This window comes from Budorcas taxicolor, chromosome 12, assembly GCF_023091745.1.
Source record: "Budorcas taxicolor isolate Tak-1 chromosome 12, Takin1.1, whole genome shotgun sequence".
Classification (NCBI taxonomy): Eukaryota; Metazoa; Chordata; class Mammalia; order Artiodactyla; family Bovidae; genus Budorcas; species Budorcas taxicolor.
This window is the reverse complement of record NC_068921.1, coordinates 87,284,035-87,299,409: the sequence shown is the minus strand read 5'-3', so window position 1 is coordinate 87,299,409 and position 15,375 is coordinate 87,284,035. Positions and strand designations below refer to the sequence as shown.

Below are 15,375 nucleotides of genomic sequence, written 5' to 3'. Positions count from 1 at the left end.
AAGACTGCCCCAAAAGATACGGCTCCAAAGAACCTGCTGCCTGCTGTTACACGCTCAGACATGGCTGTTCTGACTGCAGGCTTCAAAACAATTTCTGGGCACTGGAGGTCCCTTGTTCTTCTACTCGTAATTTTAATCAAGTCAGCATGTAGGACAGCTGTATCCAAGACACCTTCCCCCTCCTGCCTGCTGGCATCATGTCTAGGAGTCAACTCCACAACACACAAGCTTGTTGTTAAGCTGCCCAGCGTAAATCAACAATCCCATCAAGCAGTGCCTTCCCTGCCAGACCGTGTTCTCTGAAATGACAGCTCTGGAGCTGCTTGTTTGATGGAATTCAAGTGCATAAGCCAGTATCTCATTTCTGGCTACAAATCAGAATCCTTATGATACTAAATGCTTCCTATTGTTTCAATGAAGCAGTCAGGACTGACCACCACCAGGATTGTGACCAAAGCCTCATGAAGCTACGACTCATGCATCCTTGGTTTCCACTTTCATGGATTCAACCAACCACGGATCAAAAATATTCGAAAAAACTTCCAGAAAGTTCCATAAAGCAAAACTTGAATTGGCCACTTGCTGATAACTATTTATAATGCACTTACATTGTGTTAGGCACTGTAAGCTATCTAGAGATGATTTAAAGTATGGCAGGTTAAATACAAACACTACATGCTTTTAAGAGACTTGAGCATCCAACGGATTTTGGTATCTGCAGGGTGTCATGGAATTAATTCCCTGTGGACACCAAGGGATGACCGTACAGTCCCTGAACTTACCTGACCACTCTGAGAAAACAGAGCTTAGAAAATGCTGCTCCAGATATGAAAATCAGTGTGAAAACAAGTGGAAATTGGAAATAATGGAATTTGGTATCATATGAAAATTACACAAAAGAAAACACACAGGAAGATACTGCTAACATGAAAGCCTTTGTTTTTAATTTGGTTGATACACATTTGACAAAATATTTTAGAATAAAACAATCCATAAACAGGCACCAAGTACTTACAGTAACAACTGTGAAAAACACAGAACTGGTGTATTCTGAAACTGTAATATTTATAAAACTTTTTGTGGTGAATCTGGAAGACTTTCAGTTCTGCTCATGACCCTGGTCTGAAGCCCCAAAAGACGGTGCGTAAGGCCCAGGAGGAGGTGCAACTCGTAACACATTTGGCAAGCAAGGATCACCTGTTGGTATGAGCTCACAGGGAAGGGAAGGGCCAGATCCTGGGGTAGGGTACAGAATGGAAGATTCCAAAGGAATCAACTAAGGACAAGACCTAAAATCACACCCCTGTTTCTCAGTTTCCTACAGGAGAAGACTGCAAACTATATTTTAAACTGACTCAATTTCCCCTCTTTTAGCAGAAAATCAGCAACCCTGAGACTCCAAGTTTCCATGACATAAAAGCTAATAATCACCTAAAAGTGGTTCAAGATTAATAAACTAACATTTTATGACCAAATAGAAACTTTAAAATAATTTTTATGATCTGAACACACACTTAAGAGAACAAAACTTCTCAGAACTTTCATGCCTAATTTCCACTGTCCAAAATTAGTTGCACAAGAAAGATGTAACTAGATGTTCCCAACTGGGTACGACTTAGTCTTGTTATACAGAACACCTACCTCTTCATATTACTCAAATATACTAAAGAAATTAGAGAAATTTTACCCATATGGAATACACAATATGCATTTATTGACTTATACAACAGCCACATAAACAAGAGACCAAGAAAAAAAATAACACACACTTACTCTTTGTAACACCACTGAGACAAACACAGTACACCAAGCATCAGGATCTACTGACCCAACCAGGCTTTCTAACTGATACTTTCAACAAATGAGTTCAATGAACAACTCTGTAGAGCACATATCCACACCAGGTTTAAAAATCAAATTTGCTGCTCCTCCAGTGGAGGTTCCAGAGCTTCCATCAGCTTTTTATTTGCTTCCTCATTATGCCGGCTTTGACAATGAGTTAAATGTTTCTTAAAGCCTCTCGGAAAATTTGATTCAAAATTACAACGTGGACATTTAAGCAAACTTTGCCCATGAGCAGCTACATGATTTTTAAGGAGAGATTCTAAAAGAAAAGCTTTTCCACAAATTGTACATTTGTAAGGACTATGAACATTATGCTTGTTAACCAAATGATGCAAAACAGCACCTTTTTTCATAGCACGACAGCAACAAATTTTGCAATAATACTTTCCTTTTCCACGCTTCATGTATTTTGCAATCTCTTCTTCAGAGATAAAAGCCTCTTTTTCCTCAGTAAACTGCAATACATTTTTGGACTGCTCTGGACTAGTAATGTCCATTTTGTTCTCTTTACTAAAATCAATAGATTCCACATCAACCTGCTCTTGGTCACTGCTTGATTCTTGGCCCTTACCATCTACTGCATCCAAATCTGCTTTAATACACTCACTGCTACTAAGCTCAGCATCAGAGTTCTCTTGGTTGTCTTTCTTGAGCTTCTTTGAGGAAGGAAATAAAGCGTCTTCCAAGAGTCTCTTAGGTGTAGCCATTAGTTCTTCCTGAACTAAAACATCACACTTTTGATCATCTATGGCATCTGCCTGCAGTTCATCACCAAGCTCAACTGCCTTCTGAGACTCCGAGAAGATGGCAGATTTTGCAAGTTCAGGGAAAAGGGCATGCTTCCGGGGCTCTGGAAAAAGAGCACGTTTTCGTGGTTCAGGAGAAGCAGGAGGGGCGGTTTTGGTAGGCTCAGAAAACAGGGCAGGCTTTCTAGGCTCAGTATTGACAGAGAGAACAGGCTTCCAGATATCAGAGGCTGCTTTGGGGGACTCAGATGGCCCAGAAGGACCTGGTTTCCGGACCTCAGGGAAGACAGGTTTCTGAGGTTCGATGAAAAAGGAAGACTTCCAGAGATCAGGGGGACCACCACGGGAACTCTTCTGGGACTCAGGATAATCAACTGAAGCAGGAGATGTTTTCCGCTGATCAGGAGAAAACTGATCAGGAGACCCTGAGGGCTTTCTGAGCTCTGGAGACCCTGCTGGACTCCGGATCTCTGGGGACAGTGTTGGGCCAGGTTTGCGAGCCTCAGGAGACTCTGGAGGAGCTGTCTTCCAGTGCTCAGGTGACAAGGTGGCAGTGGTCTTTCGCAGCTCCGGTGGGCCAGACTTCCATGACTCAGGAGACGCAGGAGGAGATTTCCAGGAACCAGACGAGACTGATGAAGACTTCCAGGAGGCAGAGGACACGGACGGAGCCGGTTTCCAAGGTCCGGGAGACACAGATGGAGCAGGTTTAGCTGGCTTCCAAGGTCCTGATGATGCTGACGGACTAGATTTCCAAGACCTGGGGGATCCAGGTGGCCCTGGCTTCCAAGAGCCTGGTGACGCAGCTGGGGCTGGCCTCCGAGGCTCTGAGGAGACAGCAGAGAACAGCTTCCAAGGTTCAGGAGACACTGATGGGGACAGCTTCCTCGGCTCAGGGGAGACAGTCTGGGCTGGCTTCCGAGACTCCGGAGATGCAGTTGGGGATGGTCCCCAAGGCTCTGGGGAGGCAGCTAGTACTGGTGACTCAGGGGATGGGGCTGAAGGTGGCACCAATGTTTCTGGGAAATGGGAGTGTTTCTGGGGTTTGGGATTAGTCAGAGTGGCCTTTATTGGCTCAGGAGACACAGGAGCAAGTTTCTGTGGTTCTGGAGAAGGAACAGGGACTTGTTTCTGAGATTCAGAAACAAGAGGGGCTGGTTTTGGAAGTTCAGGAGAAGAGACGGGGGCTGGTTTCGGAGGCTCAGGAGAAGGAAGAGAAGGTGTCTGTGGCTCAGGAGAAACAACAAGGCCAAGCTTCTGAGAGTCCAGGGAAGGAAGAGGGGCAGGTTCTGGTGATTCTGGAGACACAACTGGGCCAAGTTTCTGTGTTTCTATAGAAAGGGCAGGGGCAGGCTTCAGGAGCTCTGCTGAACTGGAGGCCATGTTCTGGTGTTCAGGAAGAGGGGGGCTTTTCACAGGTTCTGCTTCTTTGTTGAACTGATTTTTTGGTTTCTCATTCCATTTCTCTGCGGCCGAATGTTTAGATGTGATGTGATAGTATACATTAGAGTACATCTTGCTGGTGAAAAAGCATTTATGGCAGTGAAACAGCTTTGCACTTTTCTGGTAAAATATCATTTTACCTAACCCACCGGCATCCATTTCGTCACAAAATTCTGGATGGATGGTACCCATGTGGATTTGTACATTTTCATAATCTGTGCCTCTGAAATTGCAGTGGTCACACTCCAAATGTGCCGACGCCTTACGAAGTTCCTGGAATACTTCCATTTTTCTAACATACACGATTTTATTCTTTAAAAACAGTGCTGCAACAAAGGAGAAATAAATGAGTGATTTTCAGGGATCATAATTTGAATGAAATGCTATTTCTAGTCCATTCTATACTTGAAAAATTTTAAGTCTAGAACGGCATACGCATTTATTATAAATATCTCTATAAAGACTGTGAAGAGAAGGGAAAAATATAGCTAATTTTTAACCAAGTCCCAGGAACTCTGCTATTTTTACATAAATCATCTCATTTAATCCTAACAATATGACTCCAATATTATTTTCATCTACATATGACGAACCTAATGTTCAAAGTCAATTACCCAGGTTATAAGCCTGTCAGGAACCCAAGCCTGATTCCAGAATTATCTACAGCACGTGCCTTACACTGTAATACCCCGAATCAACAAGCTGTTAGCACACAAAGGCTGAGTAAATGTCAAAGTTAAAGCTAAGCTATTCAGGCAGAGCAAGAAACTTTAGACCCACTTTACAAAGTGCTTGTTAAACTAAATCTAACTGTGAAAAGACAACTTTTTAAAAAAAGTCAACATATCTTGTAATGCTTTATCCATCCTAATGTATTTTTATCCACTCACTTAATAAATTAATTATTTTGTGCCCTACGCTCTTCTAGGTGCTTGGGTTTCAGGTGCTTACATGCAACGTGGTGCTTACATCAGCTGAGAAGAAACGACATGGAAGACAACACCGAGAAGGCTCTCAGCAGAGACATTAAAGGCTGTGAGGGGGTTTGCCAAAAACAGCAACTGAGACGGAGGACACCCTTGAGGCAACTTGCTTACCAGAAAACAGGACTTTTAAACTTTTAAGCTGATCTTCTTAGGCAGTAAAAGTTAAGAGAAACTCACATACTCATTCATGCGGACAAGACATTCACACAGTATCACTTCCCAAGGGTAGTCACTCTACTTATGTATCACTAAAGAGAAGTTCTATGTTTACAAAAGGGCACATACATTCTATACAAATGAGGTATTATACATATTTTTCTGCAATGAGCTTCCATTTAAAGAAGAGAAGTCTGTGGCTCAGGAGAAACAGCAGGGCCAGACCCCAGGGAAGTGAAAGGAACGTGTTTTGGTGACTCTGAGAGCAACTGGACCAAGTTTCTGATTCTACAGTAAGGGCACATACAGGCTTCTGGCTAAATTAGAAGGCATTTCCTAGGGTATCTTTACACACAGGCTAAGCACTGAAATTCCTTATACAGATCTTTGAATGTGAGGGTATTTTTGTAGGGGAAATTCCGAGAAATGTTTCGAAGGCTATTTGCAACTGAAACTAATGTTTCACCAAACTCTCAAAAACCTGCAGTACTATTACATACCTTACATACCAAGTGCGTCTATGTGAGGGATAATTCAAGAAGCCCCAACTCCCTCATCACCAGAGGATCATTACACTTTAAACCCTTGCTACTCCTTGGGTGAAAACTGACATCTCACTGTTGTTTTAATGTTCTTTAATGAGAAAGACTGAGTATCTTCCCTTTTTATCAGCCAAATGTATATCTTTTTTCTAGGATGTACTTTATGCATTTAATTATTTGTAAATAGTCTTTGTATATAAAAGAAGTCAGCCACTTTATGGAAACTACCTTCTCAATTTACCATTTGTCTCTTGACTTTATTTGACTTTTTTTTTCCTAAACTACATCATGGGTTGGCCCAAAAGTTCATTCAGGTTTTCCATAACATATCATGGGAAAATTCAAACGAACTTTTTGACCAACTGGTTTACACAAAAATTAAAAATTTGAAACTGTTCCTCTTATGACTGTATTTTAAATTATGCCTTCTCATTCAAATTTTTTTTTTAATAACTCAGTATTTTTCCTATGATGATAACTTCATTCTCTTCTTACATATTTGTATCTTTAATTCTTTGGTGTCCAGCCTGTTTTTGACCCCAAATGGATAGTTTTCATCTCAACATTGATTACACATGTAATCAATGACACATAATGTTCTTTCCCTGACATGCAGGGTTCTATTTAGCAATTACTAAGTCCTGTGATTCTACTCTGGACTCTATTCTACTCTCTACCAGTTATATCAGGTATGCCCTTCTTAGCAAGGATCCAACAACTGCTAAACCAGATTCTGTAACTAACATAATTAATACATGTTCCTATACCACTATTAATATGGGTATGTATGCTTTTAATGTTTTCCCTTAAGAACTCGAAGCACTTTTTAAAAATGCACTCATCATAAAATATTCTCTTAAATGTCAGAAAGTGAGAAATGGTAAAAGTAAACAAAAATATATGCAAAGCAATGCTACTAGAACATCACTGTATAGATTCAGGACAAAAGCTTTTAGAACAGGGGAGAAATACAGACCACCATGCTCTTTCATTAAGGAGACTTTCCAGCTGTCTTAGAAGAATTCTTTAAAATGGTCTTCAAAGGGCAGGCAAGTGTACATGGCTTTTTGACTAGACCACAGAAAACAACGTATAGTACATGAAGGACAAAAATGAGACGTTGAACCTGAAAAAAACAAAAGGAAGGGTAATTAAAATTACTTCACTGTGAAAATCTGTGCCCTCTATAATTCTGATAATTTCTCTGCCCCTTCCAAGAGCAACAGGGGTCCAATCCAAAGCCTAGACATTAACTTTAATAAAATGACACCAAAGATTACGGTAGATAATATCCATGACACCACCCTTGTTGAGTATCAATTTAATGATCCACTATGGAATTATATACAGAGTACATCACGCAAAACGCTGGGCTGGATGAATCACAAGCTAGAATCAAGACTGCCAGAGAAATGCCAACAACCTCAGATACACAGATGACACGCCTCTAATTGCGGAAAGCAAAGAGGAGCTCAGGAATTCCTTGATGAGAGTGAAAGAGAAGAGTGAAAAACCATTCAGAACATTCAAAAAAACTCAACATTCAAAAAACTAAGACCATGACATCCAGTCCCATCACTTCATGGTAAATAGGAGAAAAAGTGGAAGCTGTGGCAGATTTTATTTTCTTGGGCATCAAAATCACTGTGGATGGTGAATGCAGCCATTAAATTATTAGGCTGATGCAAAAGTATGGTTTTCCATTGTTAAACTTTGCAGCTTGTTACTGGAATACATTCTTAAGTAAATGTGGTCAGGATATACCTCATTTTAACATGCATTTCTCACTTTATGGCTTTTTTTTTTTTTGCTAATGACATTACTTGCTGTTTATTTTAGACTAGGGAAATGATGTTAGACAAAAGGCAAATTCCAGCGGTTTTTTCATTCGAGTTCAAAATGGGTCATGAAATGCACCAGAGACAATTCGCAGCATCAGCACTGCATCTGGTGCAGAATCTGCTAATGAAAGTAGAGTGCAGTGGTGGTTCAAGAAGTTTTACAAAGGAGACAAGAGCCTTGAAGATGAGGAGTGCAGTGGCCGGCCACCAAAGTTGACAATGATCAATTGAGATGATCATCGAACCTGATCCTTACAACTACATGAGAAGTTGCCAGAAAACTCAACATCAACCATTCTACAGTTGTTCAGAATTTGAAGCAAATGGGAAAGGTAAAAAGGCTTGATAAGTGGCCAGCTCATCAGCTGACCACAAATCCAAAAAAAAAAAAAAAAATCATCCTTTTGAAGTGTCGTCTTCTCTTATTCTATGCAACAATGATTCATTTCTCCATCAGATTATAATGTGAAACAAAAAGTAGACTTTATACAACAACCAACGATGACCGGCTCAGTGCCTGGACTAAGAAGCTCCAAAGCACTTCTCAAAGCCAAACTTGAACCAAGAAAAGGTCATGGTCATCATTTGGTGGTTTGCTGCCCATCGGACCCACTACAGCTTTCTGAATCCCGGAGAAATCATGACATCTGAGGTGTATGCTCAGCAAGTTCACGAGATGCACCCTCAACTGCAACGCCTGCAGCTGGCGCTGGTCAACAGAAAGGGCCCGATTCCTCTCCACAATAACATCCAACCACATGTCACACAACCAGCGCTTCAGAAGTGCAAAGAACTGAGCTAGAAGTTTTGCCTCATCCACCATATTCACCTGACCTCTCGCCAACAGGTACCACTTCTTCAAGCATCTCAACAACTTTCTGCAGGGAAAATGCTTCCACAACCAGCAGGAGGCAAAAATGCTTGCCAAGAATTCATCAAATCCTGAAGCATGGATTTTTATGCTACGGGAATAAGCAAACTTTACAGTTAAGGAAACTGAAACCTAGACATTAATAACTTACTCAAGGTCAGGCAAATAGCATCTGATGAAGGACCACAATAATGTTCTGCTATCTATCCAGTTTCTTTCTCAAATACCTCAACCAAGTTAATATAGTAAAATTTAGTAAGATCTTGAAAAGCCAGTAAATGGGCCAAAAACAATTACAGGAAATGAATCAAACATTCAGAAGAACCCCTGGAGAAGGAAACGTCAACCCAGTTCAGTATTCTTGCCTGGGAATTCCATGCATAGAGGAACCTAGCAGTACAGCCCATGGGGCCCCAGAGTCTGACATGACTTAGTGACTACGTAACAACGCATATTCACAATAGCACTGCTCTTCACCTTTGCTTATTTTTAAAAAAATATTAAACTTCAGAGAAATTTTAGGTTGAAACAGCAATTGAACAGAAAGTTCTGCGTTCTCACATTCCTCCTTTCCTCCTCTGCCCATCATTTCTATTATTAACACTGTATTAAGCTAGTAAATTTGTTACAGCCGACAGGGAAGCCCAATAAACAAATATATGTTACTAACTGAAGCCCACAGTCTGTAACAGGCATCACGCGTTCCTTCATGGATCTATCACAGATCCACACAAACTAACTGCTGTAACAATGCCGCGTTCCTCACAACCAGTCTCTGTAGTTTAGCTTTTTTGTATACATTTTTTAAAACTGTGACAAAATACAGCATAAACTTTACCATTCTTACCACTTTAAAAATGAACAAACCATTCAATTTACCATTTTTAAATGCATAATCTAGTGGCACTAAGTACATTCACAATGTTGTATGGCCGTTTCCATTATCCATTTCCAAAATCATCACAAACAGAAATTCTATACCCATTCAACAATTCCCTCTTTGAGAGGAGTCATAAAATATTGGGGGTTTTGTGCGGGGCTTTTTCTACTTAGCATGTATATACTGAAGCATGCATCATAATTTCATTTTTTCTAAGATATGCAGCAGCCCACTGTATATACCACAACTTTCTTTCCCACTCATCTGTTGACAGTCATGTACATTGTTACCTCCTTTGGCTACTCTGGTTGAACAAGGACTGTACTTAGTCATTCAGTCGTGTCCGACTCCTTGCCACCCCATGGACTGCAGCCCGCCAGGCTCCAAGCAAGAATACTGGAGTGGGTTGCGATGCCCTCCCCCAGGGGATCTTCCCAACCCAGGGATCGAACCCAGGTCTCCCAAATTGCAGCCAGAGTTTTTTTCCTCACTGAGCCACCAGAGGAGCCCTCTTCTTGGCTACTCTGAATAAGGCTGCTATGGACACTGGTGTACAAGTACCTGGGTCTCTGCTTTCAATTCTTTGGAATTTATACCTAGGAGGGGAACTGCTGGATCATACTGGTAACTTCAAATGGTAATTTCTAAACCATTTTCCATAGCTGATAGCCGCATCATTTCACTTCCCAGACAGCAAAGCAGGACTGTTCCAATTTCTCCAGGTCCTCATCAACACTTCAGAATTTTCTTTTTTTTTTTACCAATATTAGCGAGTGTGAAGCGGTGTCGCATGCTGGTTTCCTTTTTCACAACGCTGACAGCTAAGAGTCATCCTTCGACGTGCTCTGGGGCCATCTGCACATCTCCTCAGGAGAAAGAGCCACTGAAGTCCTTTGCCCACTCTTAAACGGCTTTTTGTTGCTGAGTTATCAGATATACGCCACCCCACTCCGCGGGTTGCCCCCTGACTTCCAAGCGGCATTAATGACAAAGCCCACGCAGCCGAGGGGCAGAAAAAACCGCCTCCAGAACCAGGAGCTCGTGGGCCCGGGTTCCGTCGCCCCAGCGCGGTTTGAAACAAAACGTTTCCGACCTCGGGCGGGATGACGCACGGCTCCCGCCCCAAGGCCCGCGGCCCCACCCGGCCCGCGGCCGCGCCTGGGGCCCTCGTCGGCGGCAGGCCCAAGCCTCCTCGGGGCAGCGGTCCGGGGACGGCCCTCCCCGCCCGCCGCGCTCCTCACCAGCGGGCCGCGGCCGGCATCCGGGCCGGAAAGGAGGGGGAAGCTCGCGGTCTCGGCGGCCCCGCCAAGGCCTGCAGCGCGGCGGCCTCGCGAATGGCGGCGAGGCGCAGGCGCGGGCTCCGGACGCGCGAACGTGCGCGCGGCCCCAGGACGGGCGGGCGCGCGCTCACGCGACTTTGGCGCCGCGCCCCCCGCGCAGACCAATCAGGTCGCTGGTCTCGGGCGCCCCTTGCGGAGCGCGGCGGCCCCCGGCAGCCCTCCCGCGCCCGGAAGTGACGCGCCGCCCGCCCCGGCCGCGCCCCGAAGCCCCGGGAGCAGGCCGGCCCGCGGCTGGTCTCCGCCGTCCGCGCGCTAACCCTAACGCTTTGTGCTTCCCGCGGGGTCGAGCGCCCGGCTGCTGAGTCCTGGGTTTCTCTCTGCCTTTGGCCGAGTTCGTTCACGCTGACAACTCCGGAGTGCGCGGCCGCGACGCAGCTCCGCGAGGAGGACCGCGTCTGGCCGCCGGGCTCCGTGTGAGAGCAGGCGGCATCCGTTACCTCGGTTGAGGCATCTCTAGCCTATTCCTTCATTTTTTATTGTATCCTCACTTTCACGCCAAAGTCTGAATATTGCCTGTTCTTTAAATTTCTGGGAATATTCTAACTTTAAATAGTAACGTGTTCATTCTAGGAAATTTTCAGGTTTTGGTTTTTGTAGCAAAATGATCCATACATTTGACCGGACTTAATAGCTTTAAAAGAAAACGTTTCGGATTTCCCTGGTGGTTCAGTGAGTATCTGCGCTCCCTGGTGTCTCAGCTGGTAAAAAAAAAAATCCGCCTGCAGTGCGGGAGACCTGGGTCGGGAAGATCCCCTGGAGAAGGGAACGGCTACCCACTCCAGTTTTCTGGCCTGGAGAACTCCATGGACTTAATAGTCCATGGGGTCACAAAGAGTCGGACAGGACTGAGCGACTTTCACTGTAACACATCATTAAAGGCTTTAAATTTTTTCAGCTATCTTTTACCTGAGCTCTGTGGATTCCATCTGTCTGAGCTTGAAGAGTACCTCCCTCGATTCCCTGGGCCAAACTCGAACTTCACTTGGCCACCACTGAATTTAGGGTGACCAGTTGAGTAAACAGCTAGAACTGATGTTTAAACCACCACACTGCATAGATTGTCCAACCCAGCACTCTCTTCTTTCCTGTTTGGAACCGAACACTGGGAACGCGTGCCTGCATGCGCTCCCCTCACGTTTGTGGGCATGAGTTAGTAAGGAACAAGGCGCGCTTGTTCCTTTGGTTGGAAGCAGCCTCCCCTAGACATCGACTTTGTTACTGGCTACTTCAGATCTGAGATGGTGGTGGGGAGGGGGAGCGGAAGAAAACCAGCTTCCTTGGTGGGGGGAATGGCATGGGAGGGTGGCGCCCAGGTGGGTGTCTATGGGTCTGCTGAAGCCGGCTAAGTACCTCCGTTCTGATACACAGTCTCATTCTTTCCAGATTATATTGTCCCAACTTCCACACAGGCATTTTGTGGCTATTTCAACCCTGTGATTGTAAGATACCGATTTTTTAGCATCTGCATAGCAAGTCCCAATTCTTAGGTCTATAAAGTGGCGACACTTTAGACACTGTGTTTGCTGTTGGGAAATTTTCAGCGCTATTAGAAACTGCTGCCCTGCCTACAATCCTGAATTCCTTTTCCCTTTCTCACTGTTCCGTGGCACTGCCAGCGCAGCTTCCTCAAACCTGGCCCCTGATGAACAGTTTGTTTTAGGTGCCCACAGGTAATTAGTCATTCTCCACCATAGGGCATAGGCTACTAGATTCTCATCCCTGAATTAGTGGAATTTTTACTCAGGGCAATGTAGCTTATCTCCCCAAATTTTCTTTCTCCAAATTTCCTTACTCCCCTATTTATCAGTTTTCCTTTGAAATTCTTGGTTTTAAGCAACAGAAACCAATTCTAGCTGACTTAAGCAGAAAAAGAACTTCCTGGGAGCATCTGAAACAGCTCAGAGTCAGCTGGAAGCCAGGAGTACCAGCAGTTCTGAGGCAGGGCTTGAGGATGCATGTCTAATAAACCCCCAGGAGCTGCTGAGGCCTGGGGGGCCACTCTGAAAATCATCACAGCAGAGCAACAAAGTTTCTCATGCATTCAGACCAAAAGAAACAGACAGTGACTCAGACTTGCCCCTTGTCCACAGGGAGGGGAGTCCAGGGCGAGCTGCTCCGGCACTGTCACCAGGAGCCCATGGCCTTTCCACCTCGGGCCTCCTTGGTCACTTTAGGTGATAGTTTCTGCCAGTAATATTGAATTCTTCCATTCTATGTTTATGGCAAGATGATGGTGAAGAAAACTTAACACTGGGTTGTTGTTCAGTCACCCAGTTGTGTCCGACTCTTTGTGACCCCATGGACTGCAGCACACAAGGCCTGCCTGTCCCTCACTATCTCCCAGAGTTTGCCCAAGTTCACGCTCATTGCAGCAGTGATGCCGTCCAGCCATCTCACCCTCTGACACCCTCTCCTGCCCTCAGTCTTTCCCAGCATTAGGGACTTTTCCAATGGTCATCTCTTTGCATCAGATGACCAAACTACTGGAGCTTCAGCATCAGTCCTTGACTGGCTTGATCTCCTTGCCACAACTTTCAGGCGTCTACTCCAGCACCACAGTTCAAAGGCATCAACTGTTGGCAGAGTAATGTCTCTACTTTTCAACACACTGTCTAGGTTTGTCATCGCTTTCCTGCCAAGAAGCAACTGTCTTCTGATTCCATGGCTGCAGTCACTGTCCGCAGTGATTCTGGAGCCCAAGAAGAGGATATTTCTCACTACTTCGACCTTTTCCCCTTCTATGTGCTATGCAGTACTGGGGCCGGATGACGTGATCTTAGTTTTTTAAATATTTAGTCTTAAGCCAGACTACTGACAGTCTAATATATAAAAATTTTATCTTCTGAAAAGTTATTCCTTTGAGGATCTGATAAAAGCTTATACAGACCATTCCACAGAAGTGTGCAGTATGCTTTTTCATAGTATTATGATCCCAATTTATGGAAGCTACCGATGGTCAGGACAACAGTGTCACAAGAGCACCCAACAGACTTTGGGTTAGGAATTCCTGATTTAGGGGGGCTGATTCTGCCATTTGTAATGCAGAGGGTTTGAGGAAGCCTGTGAGCTTTCAGGGGCTCCCATTCTTTTTGTGTGAAAGGAAGAGCACTGAGGCCCCTGAAGCTGGGCTGGGCTGCTCTGCTCACCATTGCATGGCTGACGCCTGGAGAAGTGCCTGCCATACTGAGGCGTGTGGTGACCTCTTGTGTGTCACTCCATTCAGCCACTTTTTCTTACTGTTAATGGAAGTATAGCTGATGTACAGGATTCCATCAGTTACACTGTCATTGCAACAGCAGCACATTACAGGCATGCAACATAGTGACCCATGACTCTTAAAGGGTATACTCCATCCATCAGTTCAGTCGCTCAGTCGTGTCCAACTCTTTGCGACCCCATGAATCGCAGCACGCCAGGCATCCCTGTCCATCACCAACTCCCGGAGTTTACCCAAACTCATGTCCATCGAGCCACAGTGACTGTCAAATGCTGGTTAGATTCCTTGGGTTGTACAATATATCCTTGTAGCTTGAATGTTTTGTACACCATAGCTTGCACCTCTTAACCTACGACCCCTATCTTGGCCCTCCTTCCTCTGCCCTCCCCACTGGTTACTACTAAACTGTTCTCTGTATCTGTGAGTCGTTTTTTGCTGTTGTTTTATTCACTAGTTTTCTGTTTTAGATTCTACATATAAGTGATATCATATAGCATTTACCTTTGTCTGAGTTATTCCACGTAACATGATGCCCTTGAAGTCTGTCCATGTTGCTGCAAACGGAAGCATTTCCTTCTTTGTGGCTGAGCAGGACCCCACTGTGTATATATACCCCTTCTTCTCTGTCCTTTCTTCTGTTGATGGACACTTGGGTTGCTTCCAGGCCTTGGCAATTGTCAGTGATGCTGCTGTGAACATTGGGGAGCAGGTATCATTTTCAATTAGTGTTTTCTGTTTTTTGAGATTTATATCCAGGAGTAGAATTGTGTGGTGAGGTTATTACTCTGACAGCTAAAAGGAACATATGTTTATATATTCTTGTGCTTAAACATTTTGCTTTAATTTTGACTACAGTAAACATCAATAGCTGATAAACAAAAGTGCTTTGTGGTTGTTAATAATTCTTAAGAATGCAAAGCGTTCCTGAAACCAGAAAGTATTAACAACCATTCCTTTAAACCACGGATCTTGAAAATGAATCCTAACAGACTGTGGTCCACAGGCCAAATATTGAATGTTCCTGTTTTTATAAATTAAGTTTTATAGGAACCCAGCCCTACCCATTCATTTTTCTATTGTAAACGTATTCGAAGGCTGCTTTTTCCACTATGACGGCAGAGTTTAATAGTTGTTACACAGACCTTATCCCCTGTAAAATCTAAAGTGTTTACTATCTAGCCCTTTTCAGCCAGAGTTGAAGCTGCTGGGTCACCTGGACCTCACTGAACCCGCAGCAAGCCCTCCTCTCCACCCCCACCTCCTGAGTCAAGAGCTAGAGCACAGCAGTGCTGGTGGACTGACTGCCCACAGGCAAGGAGCTTTTCCACAACAAATCTCAGTTCCCTGGTAAATATTTTCTATCTTCTAAGGAATAATCAAAATATTCAGATGATTACAGCTACATTTTAAAAAGCAGCTTTTTATCACATACGTTCTACGTAGGGAAAGTATCATAACTGGAGTTCAAACTCATAGCAACTAACATTTTTATTTAATAAATGGTACAA

General features: G+C 44.1%; 1 protein-coding gene across 3 annotated transcripts; it reads right to left on the bottom strand.

Moving 5' to 3' along the window:
• Positions 1-944: 944 nt before the first annotated feature.
• On the bottom strand, positions 945-10,642 carry CHAMP1 (chromosome alignment maintaining phosphoprotein 1). 3 transcript variants are annotated; one of them, XM_052649949.1, is made up of 3 exons: positions 10,552-10,642; positions 6,695-6,844; positions 945-4,360 (listed from the first exon to the last, which is right to left on the bottom strand). In XM_052649949.1, the coding sequence occupies exons 2-3, from the start codon at positions 6,708-6,710 to the stop codon at positions 1,914-1,916; spliced, it is 2,463 nt and encodes an 820-aa protein (XP_052505909.1). In that variant the 5' UTR covers positions 6,711-6,844; positions 10,552-10,642; the 3' UTR covers positions 945-1,913. The 3 variants fall into 3 exon arrangements, with proteins under 3 accessions (XP_052505909.1, XP_052505907.1, XP_052505910.1); XM_052649947.1 differs by lacking the exon at positions 10,552-10,642 and adding an exon at positions 9,872-10,293; XM_052649950.1 differs by lacking the exon at positions 10,552-10,642 and adding an exon at positions 9,872-10,293 and having other exon boundaries at positions 6,698-6,844.
• Between the last annotated feature and the right edge of the window lie 4,733 nt (positions 10,643-15,375).